This window comes from Leucoraja erinacea, chromosome 15 (assembly GCF_028641065.1).
Source record: "Leucoraja erinacea ecotype New England chromosome 15, Leri_hhj_1, whole genome shotgun sequence".
In the NCBI taxonomy this organism is placed as follows: Eukaryota; Metazoa; Chordata; class Chondrichthyes; order Rajiformes; family Rajidae; genus Leucoraja; species Leucoraja erinaceus.
The window spans coordinates 41,097,952-41,111,834 of NC_073391.1; the positions used below are offsets into that span (position 1 = coordinate 41,097,952).

General features: G+C 44.6%; 1 protein-coding gene across 1 annotated transcript in view; it reads left to right on the forward strand.

Annotated features, from left to right (window-relative positions):
- pcdh15b (protocadherin-related 15b) overlaps positions 1-13,883 on the forward strand; it is a 1,024,406-nt gene that overhangs the window by 977,513 nt on the left and 33,010 nt on the right. Inside the window, 1 exon segment of the mRNA XM_055647246.1 lies at positions 4,065-4,175. Coding sequence (XP_055503221.1) covers positions 4,065-4,175 — 111 coding nt within the window.

Genomic DNA, 13,883 nt, shown 5'->3' on the forward strand with positions numbered 1-13,883 from the left:
ACGTATCTCCTCACACCAGGCCAGCACAGCAGTGCAGCGCTCACCAGGAGCTCCCTACCTTATTCAGATTTATATTTGTCAGGCTGTAGATAAATAAATACTCCAAAGTGCTGGAGCAACTCTGCAGGACAGGCAGCATCTCTGTAGGAAAGGAATGGGTGACATTTCAGGTCGAGACTCTTCTCCAAACTCTGTCTCTGAGTCTGAAGAAGGGTCTCGACACGAAACGTCACCTATTCTTTCTCTCCAGAGATGCTGCCTGTCCCGCTGAGTTACTCCAGCTTTTTGTGTCTATCTTCGTTTTAAACTAGCATCTGCAGTTCCTTCCTACATAGATAATTACACACCTGGTTTAAGAAGGAACTGCAGATGCTGGAAAATCGAAGGTAGACAAAAATGCTGGAGAAACTCAGCAGTTGAGGCAGCATCTATGGGGCGAAAGAAATAGGCAACTTTTCGGGTCGAAACCCTTCTTCAGAATTACACACCTGGCATTACTTTAAATTCATGTTTAATATCCCCCAACAATTTTGGAATCCATGTAAAATTTCATGTGCAATTAAACGTAAGAGTTAGTAAGTTGTAACTTATGTTGTGAATCAAGAAAAATAACATTTATTTTAATAGCATGTGGCAAAGAGCCATTTCATTCTGGGTGGTTCCCACAGTGGATTTATAGTTTCTTTGATTAAACACCAACTCTACCTCATTGATATTCATGTGCTGTGAAATGGTGCAAGTGACAGCTGTCTATTGCAAAAAAATGACCCAAGAAATTGTCCATCGTAAACAGTTACGTGGCAACTCTTGGTCTTACCAAGGACAGGAAACACAAGCATTCAAGTCAAGTCATGTCAAGTCAAGTTTATTCGTCACATACACATACGAGATGTGCAGTGAAATGAAAGTGGCAATGCTCGCGGACAAACAAACAACCAAACAAACTATAAACACAATCATAAACACACACATATTCTTTTACATATTAAATTGGAAGGAAAGACGTTCAGTAAAGTTAGTCCCTGATGAGATAGGAGTTTACAGTCCGAATGGCCTCTGGGAAGAAACTCCTTCTCAACCTCTCCGTTCTCACCGCATGGCAACGGAGGCGTTTGCCTGACCGTAGCAGCTGGAACAGTCCATTGCATGGGTGGAAGGGGTCTCCCATGATTTTATTGGCTCTGGAGTTGCACCTCCTGATGTATAGTTCCTGCAGGGGGGCGAGTGAAGTTCCCATAGTGCGTTCGGCAGAGCCTTCTTATCCTGGGCAGAGCAATTCCCAAACCAGATGGTAATGTTTCCGGACAAGATGCTTTCCACAGCCGCTGGGTAGAAACACTGGAGAATCCTCGGAGACACTCTGAATTTCCTCAATTGCCTGAGGTGGTAGAGACGCTGCCTTGCCTTATTCACGAGTGCTGAGGCGTGTGATGTCCATGTCATATCCTCGGAGATGTGGACTCCCAGATATTTAAAACAGTTCACCCTATCCACAGGATCCCCATTTATCTCCTCCCGGTAGGCCTTCTCACCGTTGTCTGAGATCAGGCCCACCACCACAGTGCCATCAGCAAACTTAATTATTGAGTTGGAGCTGAACCTAGCCACTGGAGGTGGATGGGTTGTGTTCTCATTGCAATGGGTACATTTCAAAGACAGGCAGCAAGAGTCCAAACGCTGTTCACTCTGGCTGAACGGCCTTAAATTGGGGTCCATATAGGTTCTAGGAGCAGAATTAGGCCATTCGGCCCATCAAGTCCACTCCGCCATACAAACTTCGTCTTCTACTTCTTCTTGCGTTTGAGGCAGCAGAAGTCCGCAGCAGGGTGATGCCATCCGGTTCGACATCCGTAGGTGCCCGCCCTAAAGAGGGCGCATGCTCCGGGTTGGCGCCAAGCTCCGGCGCTGCTGCTGTCACTGTTTGTTGTCGTTCGCCTGACTGAGGTCAGTTGACAGGGCTCACCACGGGGAGGTCAACAACATGAGCCCCCACCATTCAATCATGGCTGATCTATCTCTCTCTCCTAACCCCATTCTCCTGCCTTCTCCCCATAACCTCTGACACCTGTGCTAATCGAGAATCTATCTATCTCTGCCTTAAAATGTATACGCATCTATCAGGTCTCCCCTCAACCTCCAGTTCTAGAGGAACTAATCCAAATCTGGCCAACATCTCTTTATAGCTAACAGCCTTTAATCCAGGCAGCATTCTGATAAACCACTTCCACACCACTTCTGACAAGCATTTAAAGGTTAACATTCAGTGAAATGGTTTGAAATGTTGCAAGAATGCTTTCTCTGCCACCAGCACCTACATTGGCGTGCTCCTGCATTGCATCTGTGTTATATAAACGGGACTACCTCAGTTATAAACCCTGGTCAGCATAGACGAAATGTGCAGGAAGGGTCTCAACCCGAATCGTCAGCCGTTCCTTCTCTCCGGAGATGCTGCCTGTCCCACTGAGTTACTCGAGCTCTTTGTGTCCATCATCAGCACCGACGGGATGGGCTGAAGGGCCTGTTTCCGTGCTCCGTGACTCTAATGCCTTCCATAATTCTGTGACCTACTCCCTCGAGATGTGTACACTTCTCCAATTCTGGTATATCGTATAAATATGTTCGTTAAAAAAAAAATTAGACAAATGTTCCTTCTGCTGCCTAAATTCGATGTTCTGGAATTCACTCCCTAAAGCTGGGCAATGATTACCCCCCTCCCTCCCCCACCCCCCCTTCCCCCCTACCACCACCTTTTTGATGTTGCTTAAAGTGAATTGGTGAGCATATTACAGCAATGTAAGAGAATTTAACCGGTTAATTATTTCGATAATGGCACTGGTTTACAGTCTTTTATAACAATAGTGTTTTATTGTCATATGTACCGAACACAGAACAATTACATTCTTAAGGGCCTGTCCCACTTGCCGATTTTTTCAGCGACTGCCGGCATCATTGACTGGCGTATCAGGGTTGCCGAAAGATTTAGAACATTTCAAAATCCAGCGGGCGACAAAAAAAACGTTGCGACACTTGAGGAAACACCGTGCGTCAATACGTCGTCACGCCGCGACTTTTTCGGTGACCTGATACGTCAGTCAATGATGCCGGCAGTCGCCGAAAAAATCGCCAAGTGTGACAGGGCATAACAAGCCTGTAAACGCAGTACTCACAGACAATTCATAATGAGCAAAAACACATTACATTAAAGCATTGCCACCAAAAGGTCATGAATAGGAAATGTAACCCCTAAAACAAAGATCCCAACATCCCTAATTTTTCCTTGTCCATCTGTAAAGGTTACACGGAAGATTATGCGCATTGAAATGCTTTTTTTTTTTTAAGTTTACGAAACGCAGCTTGATCAACTCAAATATGAAACCATCTATCTTTTGTAACTGGATTGTAATAATTACATGAAAAAATCTGAGGAGTTTCAGTGAAACAATCCATCGGTAAAAGCTTTTGTAGGTTTGCATGAATCGATGTAAAGAATATCTTTTTTTTTAATATGCAAGATAAAATGAAGCATTTAAATGAGTCCAACCTATTAGTAGAGAAGGAATGGGTGAGATTGGAATCACCGCTTTCTTTCCGCTATCTGGCGAGCACGCAACAAAAGTTTCTAACTGAGAATAAACAAAACATTTCTGGTCGAGACCCTTCTTCAGCCTCGACCCGATTAGTACGGGTGTCAGGGGTTATGGGGCGAAGGCAGGAGAATGGGGTTGAAAGGGAAAGATAGATCAGCCATGATTGAATGGCGGAGTAGACCAGATGGGCCGAATAGCCTCATTCTGCTCCTAGAACCTAGAACCCATTCCTTCTCTCCGGAGATGCTGCCTGTCTCGCTGAGTTACTCCAGCAATTTTGTGCCTGTCTTCGGTGCAAACCAGTTCCTTCCTGCACACCGCCAGCGCGGAAAGTGTTTGCGAGAATCGGTGAAAAGGATAATGTTTTTTTTAAATCCTTTGATATGCAAGAAAAATGAGTCATTTAAACGCGTCCAACTTAGCAGTGCAGAATGTGTTGATGAAACGGTTCTGATTGTCGATTTTGCTTCTGAATAGACGGCAGGCTGAGTGTGCAAAGACAGCGCGGATCCAGATGGCTCTGCCAGCAGGGAAATCAACTGCTGGAACGGCAGCTAACCTGTACGAAGAACTGGGAGACAACACCATGTAAGTCGCTAACAAAGGAAATTTACACGAATGATTCCAGGAATGAGTGGGTTAGCGCATGATGCGCACCTGACAACACTGGCCCTCTCCTCGCTGGAGTTTAGAAGGTCGAGGGGGGGGAGGGACCTCATTGAAACTTACATAATAATGAAAGGCTTAGTTAGAGTGGATGTGGAAAGGATGTTTCCACTAGTGGGAGAGCCAAAGGGCGCTCTTTTAGAAAGGAGATGAGGTTGAATCAATTCCATTGATTCTGCACAGTTTCGGCCGCCCTGTTATTGGGAAGATATTGGAGAGCAGGAAAGGGTGCAGAAAAGATTAATGAGGACTCAAAGCCCTGAGCTATAGGGAGATCAAGCAGACTAGGTCTCTATTCCTTGGAGCCCAGGAGGATGTGAAGTAATCTTATAGAGGTGTATAAGATCATGAGAGGAATAGATAGGGTGAATGACCTTTACCCAAGAGTAGGGGAAGCATAAACCAGAGGACTTGGGTTTAAGGTGAGGAGGGAAAGATTTAATAGGAACCCGAGGGGCAACTTTTTTTACACAAAGGGTGGTAGGTATTTGGAATGTGGAATTTAGAGGGATGAGAGGAGATCTTATTGAAAAATTTAAGATTATTAAAGGTTTGGACACGCTGGAGGCAGGAGCATGTTCCCGATGTTGGGGGAGTCCATAACCAGGGGCCACAGTTTAAGAATAAGGGGTAAGCCATTTAGAACGGAGATGAGGAAACACTTTTTCCTGTGTCTGTGGAATTCATTTTCTCAGAGGGCGGTGGAGGCCAGTTCTCAACTTTCAAGGGAGAGCTGGATAGGGCTCTTAAAGACAGCGGAGTCAGAGGATATGGGGAGAATGCAGGAACGGGGTACTGATTGAATGGCGGTGCTGGATCGAAGGGACGAATAGCCTGCTGCACCTACTGTCTATTGAAGGAGGTAGTTGAGACAGGTACTAATAAAATGTTTAAACAATATTTAGACAAATACATGGAGAGGGATGTGGGCCAAACACAGGTAGGTGGGATTAGTATAGATGGTACGTTTGTCGGTGTGGGCAAGTTGGGCTGAAGAGACAGTTTCCACGCTCCGTGTTTATAGTTACATTTTTTGGAAAATATCATCCATAAATGAACTAAACACAACTCTAAACTGATCAACAAGAATCACTATACATTGGTAATAAACAGAGTGTTGTTATAAGGTAAAATAGGTGTGTAAATGATGCAAGGTTTCACCTTTGGTAAATATCCTGCACACTGAGCAATTCCGCTTCACATTGTCTGGCATTGTCTAGCATAGCTGGAGATAGTTTATCCCATAAGGTGAAAGGAAAAGGTTTAATAGGAATCTAAAGGGTAACTTCTTCACACAAAGGGTGGTGGGCGTATGGAACGAGCTGCCAGAGGAGGTCGTTGATGCAGTGACTATCCCAACGTTTAAGAAACAGTTAGACAGGTGCATGGATAGGACAGGTTTGGAGGGAAATGGGCCAAACGCAGGCTGGTGGGACTAGTGCAGCTGGGACTTGTTGGCCGGTGTGGGAAAGTTGGGCTGAAGGGCCTGTTTCCATGCTGTATCACTCTATGACTCTAAGTCTGCAGTGTAATTCATGTGAAGTGATCATGCAGGCTGTGTGGAAGAGGAGATTTCAAGGAGTACAACGCCTCTGGAAATCTTTCAGTATTCAGTTCTTCTCTCTGATCAAGAATTAATCTCTTCTTCTGCACGATTCAATTGACTTAATTAGCTCTTCAGTTTTCCATTGCTTTTAAAAATGAGCTACATATGTGTTTTTTCATTTTTGTTAATTTACATGCGTTTTATTATTTATGTGTATATCAAGCCAAGTATATTTGTATTTCATTTGTACAAAGTGATGCTGTTAGAACACAGAACAGTACAGGAACAGGCCCTTTGGCCCATTTTGAAAATTCCGTCACATCTATCCCATCATTTCGATGATGAAACTAATTAACTTCAAGCATGTGTGAAATTATTGGTCATCGTTAGCTTTTTGCGAGAAATAACAAAGTTAAATATCGACAGATTCTTCAGAATTCAAAATGTTTTTCAAAATTATTCCGTTTATAATGAGATTTTTGGGTGTCAGGGGTTGTGGGGAGAAGGCAGGAGAATCGGCCTATGAGGGAGAGACAGATCAGCCATGATTGAATGGCGGAGTAGACTTGATGGGCCGAATGGCCTAATTCTTTACAGACCTTGACAGAGAGGCACCTCAATTGTAGCTTCTGCCACATGATATTCAACTAGGGCAACAATAATCAGAAGCTTAATAAAATAAATATTGTATCTTTTTGGGGATTAAAAGGTAGTATGGCCACTAAAATAATTTGAATGCAGTTAAAGAGTGGAGCTGGGAGGAGGAAGCGTTTGAGAGTGAATAAAATGGAATTAGTGTAAACGGCTTCTCAATTGAGCCATGTTTTATGAGTACATGACCTTTCTCACAAACATGATGTTTGCTTCACTACCTTACCTGTTTCTTTCCCGATACTGTCTCCTTATACTTACTTTTGGACAAAAAAACGTTTAGGCATCAGTAAGTGGTTTAATTTTTCTTTCCCCTTCTGGTAGACACCTTCACAAATTAGACAGTTGTAAATAGTAGTAGTGATCCTGTATGATTTTTAGATCTATTTTCACTGTGCTGTCTTCTTCGTAGAGTATTGTATTCTTACTAGGCAGTAGATAGCATTCCTTAGGACACCCGCTTCATTATTAGCGTAGTCATGTGTATACAGTCAAGCCTCATCATTACAAACATTAAATGATCGTCAAAGTAACTCTTAGCGGAAGCACGTCTCTTGGAAACCTCGTGGGTTTTCTCCGGGTGCTCCTGTTTCCTCCCACACTCCCAACACGGACAGGCCTGTAGATTAATTGGCTTCGGTTAAAATTGTAAATTGTCCCTAGTGCGTAGTTATCGGGGTGATCGCTGGTCGGCGCGGACTCGGTGGGCCGAAGGGCCTGTTTCCACACTGTATCTCTCAGGTAAAGTCAAAAGGAATTGAAAGGGTAAAAAGACCCTAATGTGACATATCTACAGGCCCCCAAACAGTAGCCTGGATATAGGGTTCAAGTTGAATCAGGAGTTAAAATTGGCATATAGTAAAGGTAATGCTACGTTTGTTATGGGCAGGTAGACTGGGAAAATCAGGTTGGAAAGGGAGTTTGTGGAGTGCCTCCGTGATGGATTCTTAGAGCAGCTTGTATTGGAGCCTACCAGGGAGAAGGCAATTGTGGATTTAGTGCCATGTCTTGAACCGATTTGAGAAAAGAACTTAAGGTTAAGGAGCCATTAGGAGGCAGTGACCATAATATGGTCAGTTTTAATCTACAATTGGAGAGGGACATGGGTAAATCAGAGGTGTCAGTGTTACAGTGGAATAAAGGGGACTATGGGAGGAGCTGGCTAAAGTTGCCTGGAAAGATACTCTAGCAGGGGATGACAGTGGAACAACAGTGGCAGGTATTTCTGGGAATAATACATAAGGTTCATGATCAGTTCATTCCAAAGTGGAAAAAAGATTCCAAGGGGAGTAAGGGGTGACCGTAGCTGACAAAGGACGTCAGGGACAGTATAAGTATAAAAGAGAAGGAGTACAACGTAGCAAAGATAGAAGCATAGAAACATAGAAAATAGGTGCAGGAGTAGGCCATTCGGCCCTTCGAGCCTGCACCGCCATTCAATATGATCATGGCTGATCATCCAACTCAGTATCCTGTACCTGCCTTCTCTCCATACCCCCTGATCCCTTTAGCCACAAGGGCCACATCTAACTCCCTCTTAAATATAGCCAATGAACTGGCCTCAACTACCTTCTGTGGCAGAGAATTCCAGAGATTCACCACTCTCTGTGTGAAAAATGTTTTCCTCATCTCGGTCCTAAAAGATTTCCCCCTTATCCTTAAACTGTGACCCCTTGTTCTGGACTTCCCCAACATCAGGAACAATCTCCCTGCATCTAGCCTGTCCAACCCCCTTAAGAATTTTGTAAGTTTCGATAAGATCCCCCCTCAATTTTCTAAATTCTAGCGAGTACAAGCCGAGTCTATCCAGTCTTCCTTCATATGAAAGTCCTGACATCCCAGGAATCAGTCTGGTGAACCTTCCCTTTACTCCCTCCATGGCAAGAATGGCAAGAAAGATGAGCGGGAAGCAAGAGAATGTTTAAAGAGCAACAGAAGAAAACTAAAAAGGCAATACAGGGAGAAAAGATGAGGTACAAAGGTAAGCTAGCCAAGAATATAAAGGAGGATAGTAAAAGCTTCTTTAGGTACGTGAAGAGGAAAAAAATAGTTAAGACCAAAGTTGGACCCTGGAAGACTGAAAAAGGTGAATTTATTATGGGGAACAAGGAAATGGCAGATGAGTTGAACAGCTACTTTGGATCTGTCTTCACTAAGGAGGACACAATTTTCATGATGTACTAGTGGCCAGAAGATCTGGCGTGACGGAGGAACTAAAAGAAATTCACATTTGGCAGGAAATTGTGTTGGGAGGACTGATGGGATTGAAGGCTGATAAATCCCCAGGGCATGATGGTTGCATCCCAGGATACTTAAGGAAGTCGTGGACACATTTGTGATAATTTTCCAACATTCTATAGATTCAGGATCAGTTCCTGTGGATTGGATGGTAGCTAAAGTTATCCCACTTTTTCAAAATCAGGGCACATGGTATTGGGTGTAGAGTGCTGACATGGATAGAAAATTAGTTGGCAGACAGGAAGCAAAGGGGATCTTATTTCAACATATAAGATTATAAAGGGTTTGGACATGCTAGAGGCAGGAAACATGTTACCGATGTTGGGGGAGTCCAGAACTAGGGGCCACAGTTTAAGAATAAGGGGTAAGCCATTCAGAACGGAGATGAGGAAACACTTTTTCACAGAGAGTTGTGAGTCTGTAGAATTCTCTGCCTCGGAGGGCGGTGGAGGCCGGTTCTCTGGATACTTTCAAGAGCGAGCTAGATAGGGCTCTTAATGATAGAGGAGTCAGAGGATATGGGGAGAAGGCAGGAACGGAGTACCGATTGGGGATGATCAGCCATGATCACATTGAATGGTGGTGCTGGATCGAATGGCCTACTCCTGCTCCTATTGTCTATTGAAAGATGTGTTCTCTTTGACCGGCTGTAATGGAGTTTATTTAAACCTTTATGAAATTTAAACTGGAGTGAGAATAGTCAGAAGAAGGGTCTCGACCCGAAACGTCACCCATTCTTTCTCCCAAGAGATGATGCCTGTCCCACTGAGTTTTTTGTGTCTATCTTGTGAGGATAGTTTCATTTGTAATAAATGGTGGGGGGGCTTGCTTTAGTTTTGTTAGCCTAGATATTCTGTGTTCTCTCGTGTTTTCTTACACCTGATCTATCTTCTTTCCTTTCAAGTCTTTTTCTTCTCTACCATTTCCAACAAAGCAGGGGACAAAAGTCTGTCTTTGAAGACGGGGACCGGCAAAGACTGCTGAGCACATTTGCCTCCCGCGCCATCGAGGCCCATAAGCGGTCCTCTGTCAATGGGACGCTGAAAGATAGCCTGCCCAAGTCCGAGAGTAACGTCACCTATCTATCGGACGGAAACCCTCTGACCACGCGGAACCCCCTGTACGATGCCGCCGTCTTCCCGCCTCCTGAGAATCGCGGCCTGGCCCGCCATGAGAGCGCATCAGCCTTAGCCGCATGCTCAGCCTGGAAGGGTTCGCTGCTCAGGCTGCCAGCAGAGGCCGGCCACCGATCATGGACACTGCCGTCACGCATTCACAAGCACCACATGTACAATGCCCTCCACAGACCAGTGGTCATGGATCCCGTGCAGTGGCAGCAGGCATTGCTGGCAGCAGAAGTATCAGAAGAGGAGGAAGAAGAAGAAGGGAGAGATGAAAGGCCATTGAGCGGAGCGAGCCCCGTACTTAAAGGCGATAACACTAACCTATCCGTCAAAGAGAAAGCGAGGCAGTTTGAACAACAGGCCTTGCGGGAGATGAAGCAGGAGTCTCTGGTCCACAGGAAAGGCCCCTTCAAAAGCACAAGCGGGGTCGGGACGCCTCCAGAATTCACAATGACTGCCTCATCTCATCATCATTACCATCTTCAGCGCCACCATCATCATCATTCCTTGTCGTCTGTCGCGACTATTTCTCTGACCTCCGTTTCTGATTTGTGCGCGACGACGTCTTCCATTGACAATGGCCATTCTGCCATCTCTGAAGAGTTCCCTCCCTCTCCCGATGGCAGACCCACCCCTCCTTTCATCAGAGGGCACAGTGCGTGCAGCCTGTACACTCAGATCTGCATCTCGATGGAGTCGACCAGCGGGCTGGCGGGGAACGTTACCGGATCTCCGCCCACCACCCCTTCTCCTTCCCCTCCCCCTCCCTCACCTCCGCCACCCCTCCCTTCGCTATCCCCCCACGCTTTCCCCCCTGCGTCCCACCGCCCCCTCCCGCCCTCACCGCCGCCGCTGCCTCCACCCGCCCATCTCCCCGCCACGTCTGCCTGTCGGTCACCTCGCCAGGCATCTAAGCCGCCACCGGCCGCGGGGGAACAGCAGGCCCCAACGCCGAGGGAGCTGAAAGGGATCTTGAAGCGGATCCACAACCTGGCGGAGATCGAGAAATCTGTGGCCAACATGCAGAGTCAAATAGATAAGAACAGGGCTGTGTACGGGCAGATCCGTAGGGCAAAAGCAGTGGCCGAGCCTCCTCAAGCGCCAGAGACGCAACTGGCGCCCGGGCCAAGTGTGAACGGGCAGGGCAGTTTTCGAAACATTGTGCAAGAACTGGAGAAACGATTCCCGCCACATTCCACTTTATTCTAAGAGCCGACTCTTTGCTTTGACTGTCCTTTAGCAATTCACCTCTCACGTCCCAACTTGTATCGGCAGGCTGAAATTTCCACACTTTTCCCCACTGTGTGCTGAGACCGCCCACACTTGATCGTATTTCACGAGCACCTGTGCCACGCTATCAATTACCTAACGAGTTGAGAAGATTCAACAGAATCAATGAAAGACAGGCGATAATTAACACGACAGACGTGTGTACATCTTCCCAAAAAAAAACAATCTATATGTGTGTGTGCGTGTGTACAACAGTTGAACATTACACCTGATGTCATTGAAATGCAGTCTGTGACTTGAGGGACCATAGAATGGATTAATTCCTTTATGCCCATGTTTTACCTTGTGCAGCAACACGTCTGAGCCAAGGGCTGTTTTTTAGCACCCACCTCCCCTTGTCTGTATTAAATTTCAGGAGGGGAGCATTTTGCCAGTTTAGCCAATTAGTTTTTACCTCCAGCAGATGTTTGCTTTGTGTCTCTTTAGAATTGCTTTCCACCCTTAACACAAGGTTAGCTCGTGCTTTTGTACCCCCCCCCATTAACTTATGCTGTTTAGACAGAGTCGCTGGCAGTGTGAGGAACTGTGCCAACCTTTCAAAGCTAGTCCTTCATGCTCCAATAATTTTTACTCATGGGAAGAAAAAAAATATTGGTTCGCCTCGGGCTCAATGGTATTAGCTACAGATGGTCGGACAAGTTGGCTTCATAATCAACATAGTTTAGTCAGATTGATCATTTTTAATCTGTGCACACAGTCCGTTATCATCAGTTTCAGTTTAGTTTATTGTCACGTGTACCGAGGTACAGTGAAAAGCTTTTTGTTGCGTGCTAACCAGTCAGCGGAAAGACAATGCATGATTACATTTGAGGCATTTGCTGTGTTAAGATACATGGTAAGGGAATAACGTTTAGTGCAAGGCAAAGCCAGCAAAGTTCAATCAAGGATGGTCTGAGGGTCGCCAATGAGGTCGATAGTAGTTCAGGACCGCTCTCTAGTTGTGGTAGGATGATTCAGTTGCCTGATAACAGCTGGGAAGAAATTGTCCCTGAATCTGGACGTGTGCGTGTTTGCACTTCTGCACCTTTGGCCCGGTAGGGGAGGGGAGAAGAGGGAGTGGCCAGGGTGCGACTCGTCCTTGATTATGCTGCTGGCCTTGCCGATGCAGCCTGAGGTATCGTGGCACAGTATCCATGTAACTGTTCCATTATTTTATAAGATGCAACATGTCTTTATATTGAAAATAAAGAATGAACCTGCACAGGGCTTTGTTACTGTTTACCCAGCTCCTGTTTTGCTTTGAACGCCCAGCTTATTTATGCAGCACAGCCAAGTGAATATGCAATGTGAATCGTCCTCTGATGTGTATCACCAGTAAAGGTGACATAATGTCACAAACCTGTACGGATTATACTTTACATTTCCGACGAAAATTGACAAGGACGGTGAATGTATGAAAACAGTTATTCAGTAGGAGAACATCAAACCAAAACTGGTTTTTAGGTGTTCAATAATATAATATTAACGGCCGCCTTATGCGGTTTTGGTTTTGACAGAATAATTGAAAGGTAAAAATAAATATTAGCTCTGATGTCTACTTTGCTGTAGTATTTAGTAATCATTGAAAACATAGGGTGCAAAGCAAGTTGAATTACTGAGACACGCTGCGTATTATGATGCTAATCTGTCATTTCCTGCATTCATTTCGTGTAACATTACAATATATAGTTGATAAATAGAATCATAAATGTTTTATTGTGTGCTAGTTGATCTTTTATTTGCCTACTTTTAATATGCTATCATTGCTCATAAACGCTCTGACATCTTTTCATAAACATGTGTGCTGAAGCTTGTTTACTGGCATTGTACACATTCAAAATGTCCGCTTACCACTTTATCGTGTTTTAATGAGATCATGACAGTTCAATAGTTTGCAATATTCACTTCCATTATCATTACTCATTAGCGTTGATTGTAAAAACATGAGCTATCCATACATCCGTTGCACTGTAATTATTAAATTTTATGTATTTATCATTTTTCTAAAAGGAGATGTGGAATTTTACTGAAAAGCAAAATAATGATCAGTGTTGTTTACTATGTGTTCTCCAATTGCCTAAAGTGTATAGAATCATGAGAGGAATATATCGGGTAGATGCACAGTCTCTTGCCCAGAGTAGGTGAATCGAGCACTAGAGGACATAGGTTTAAGATGAAGGGGAAAAGATTTAATGGGAATTTGAGGGGTAACTTTTTCACACAAAGTGTGTATGGAACAAGCTGACAGAGGACACAGTTGAGACAAGGACTATCCCAACATTTAAGAAGCAGTTAGACAGGTACATGGATAGGGCAGGTTTTGGAGGGATATGGACCAAACACAGGCAGGTGGGACTAGTGTAACTGGGACATGTTGGCCAGTGTGGGCAAGTTGGGCCGAAAGGCCTGTTTCCACATTGTATCACTCTATGACTCGATGCTTGATTCTGAACATGTTGAAAATTTGAAATATTAGGTGAATGGGATTTAAGGCAAAACATCACATTTCTCCCTGGAATAACAGATTACTGAAATGTTGTGCATGGATAGTTTGCTTATGAACTGAGAATTTTGGAGAGACGTGTTGACATTTTAGTTTAGTTTAGTAAAGAGATACAGCATGGAAGTAGGCCCTTCGGCCCACCAAGTCCACGCAGACCATCAAGCACCCAATCCAATTAATCACCTAATTCCTTTTTAGAAGTTATTCTCAATTCTGCTTCCATCACTGTTTCTGACTATATGTTTCTGATCATTATCTTTTGCAAAAGTTATTTCTATCTCCTCTCTGGTTCTATGTTA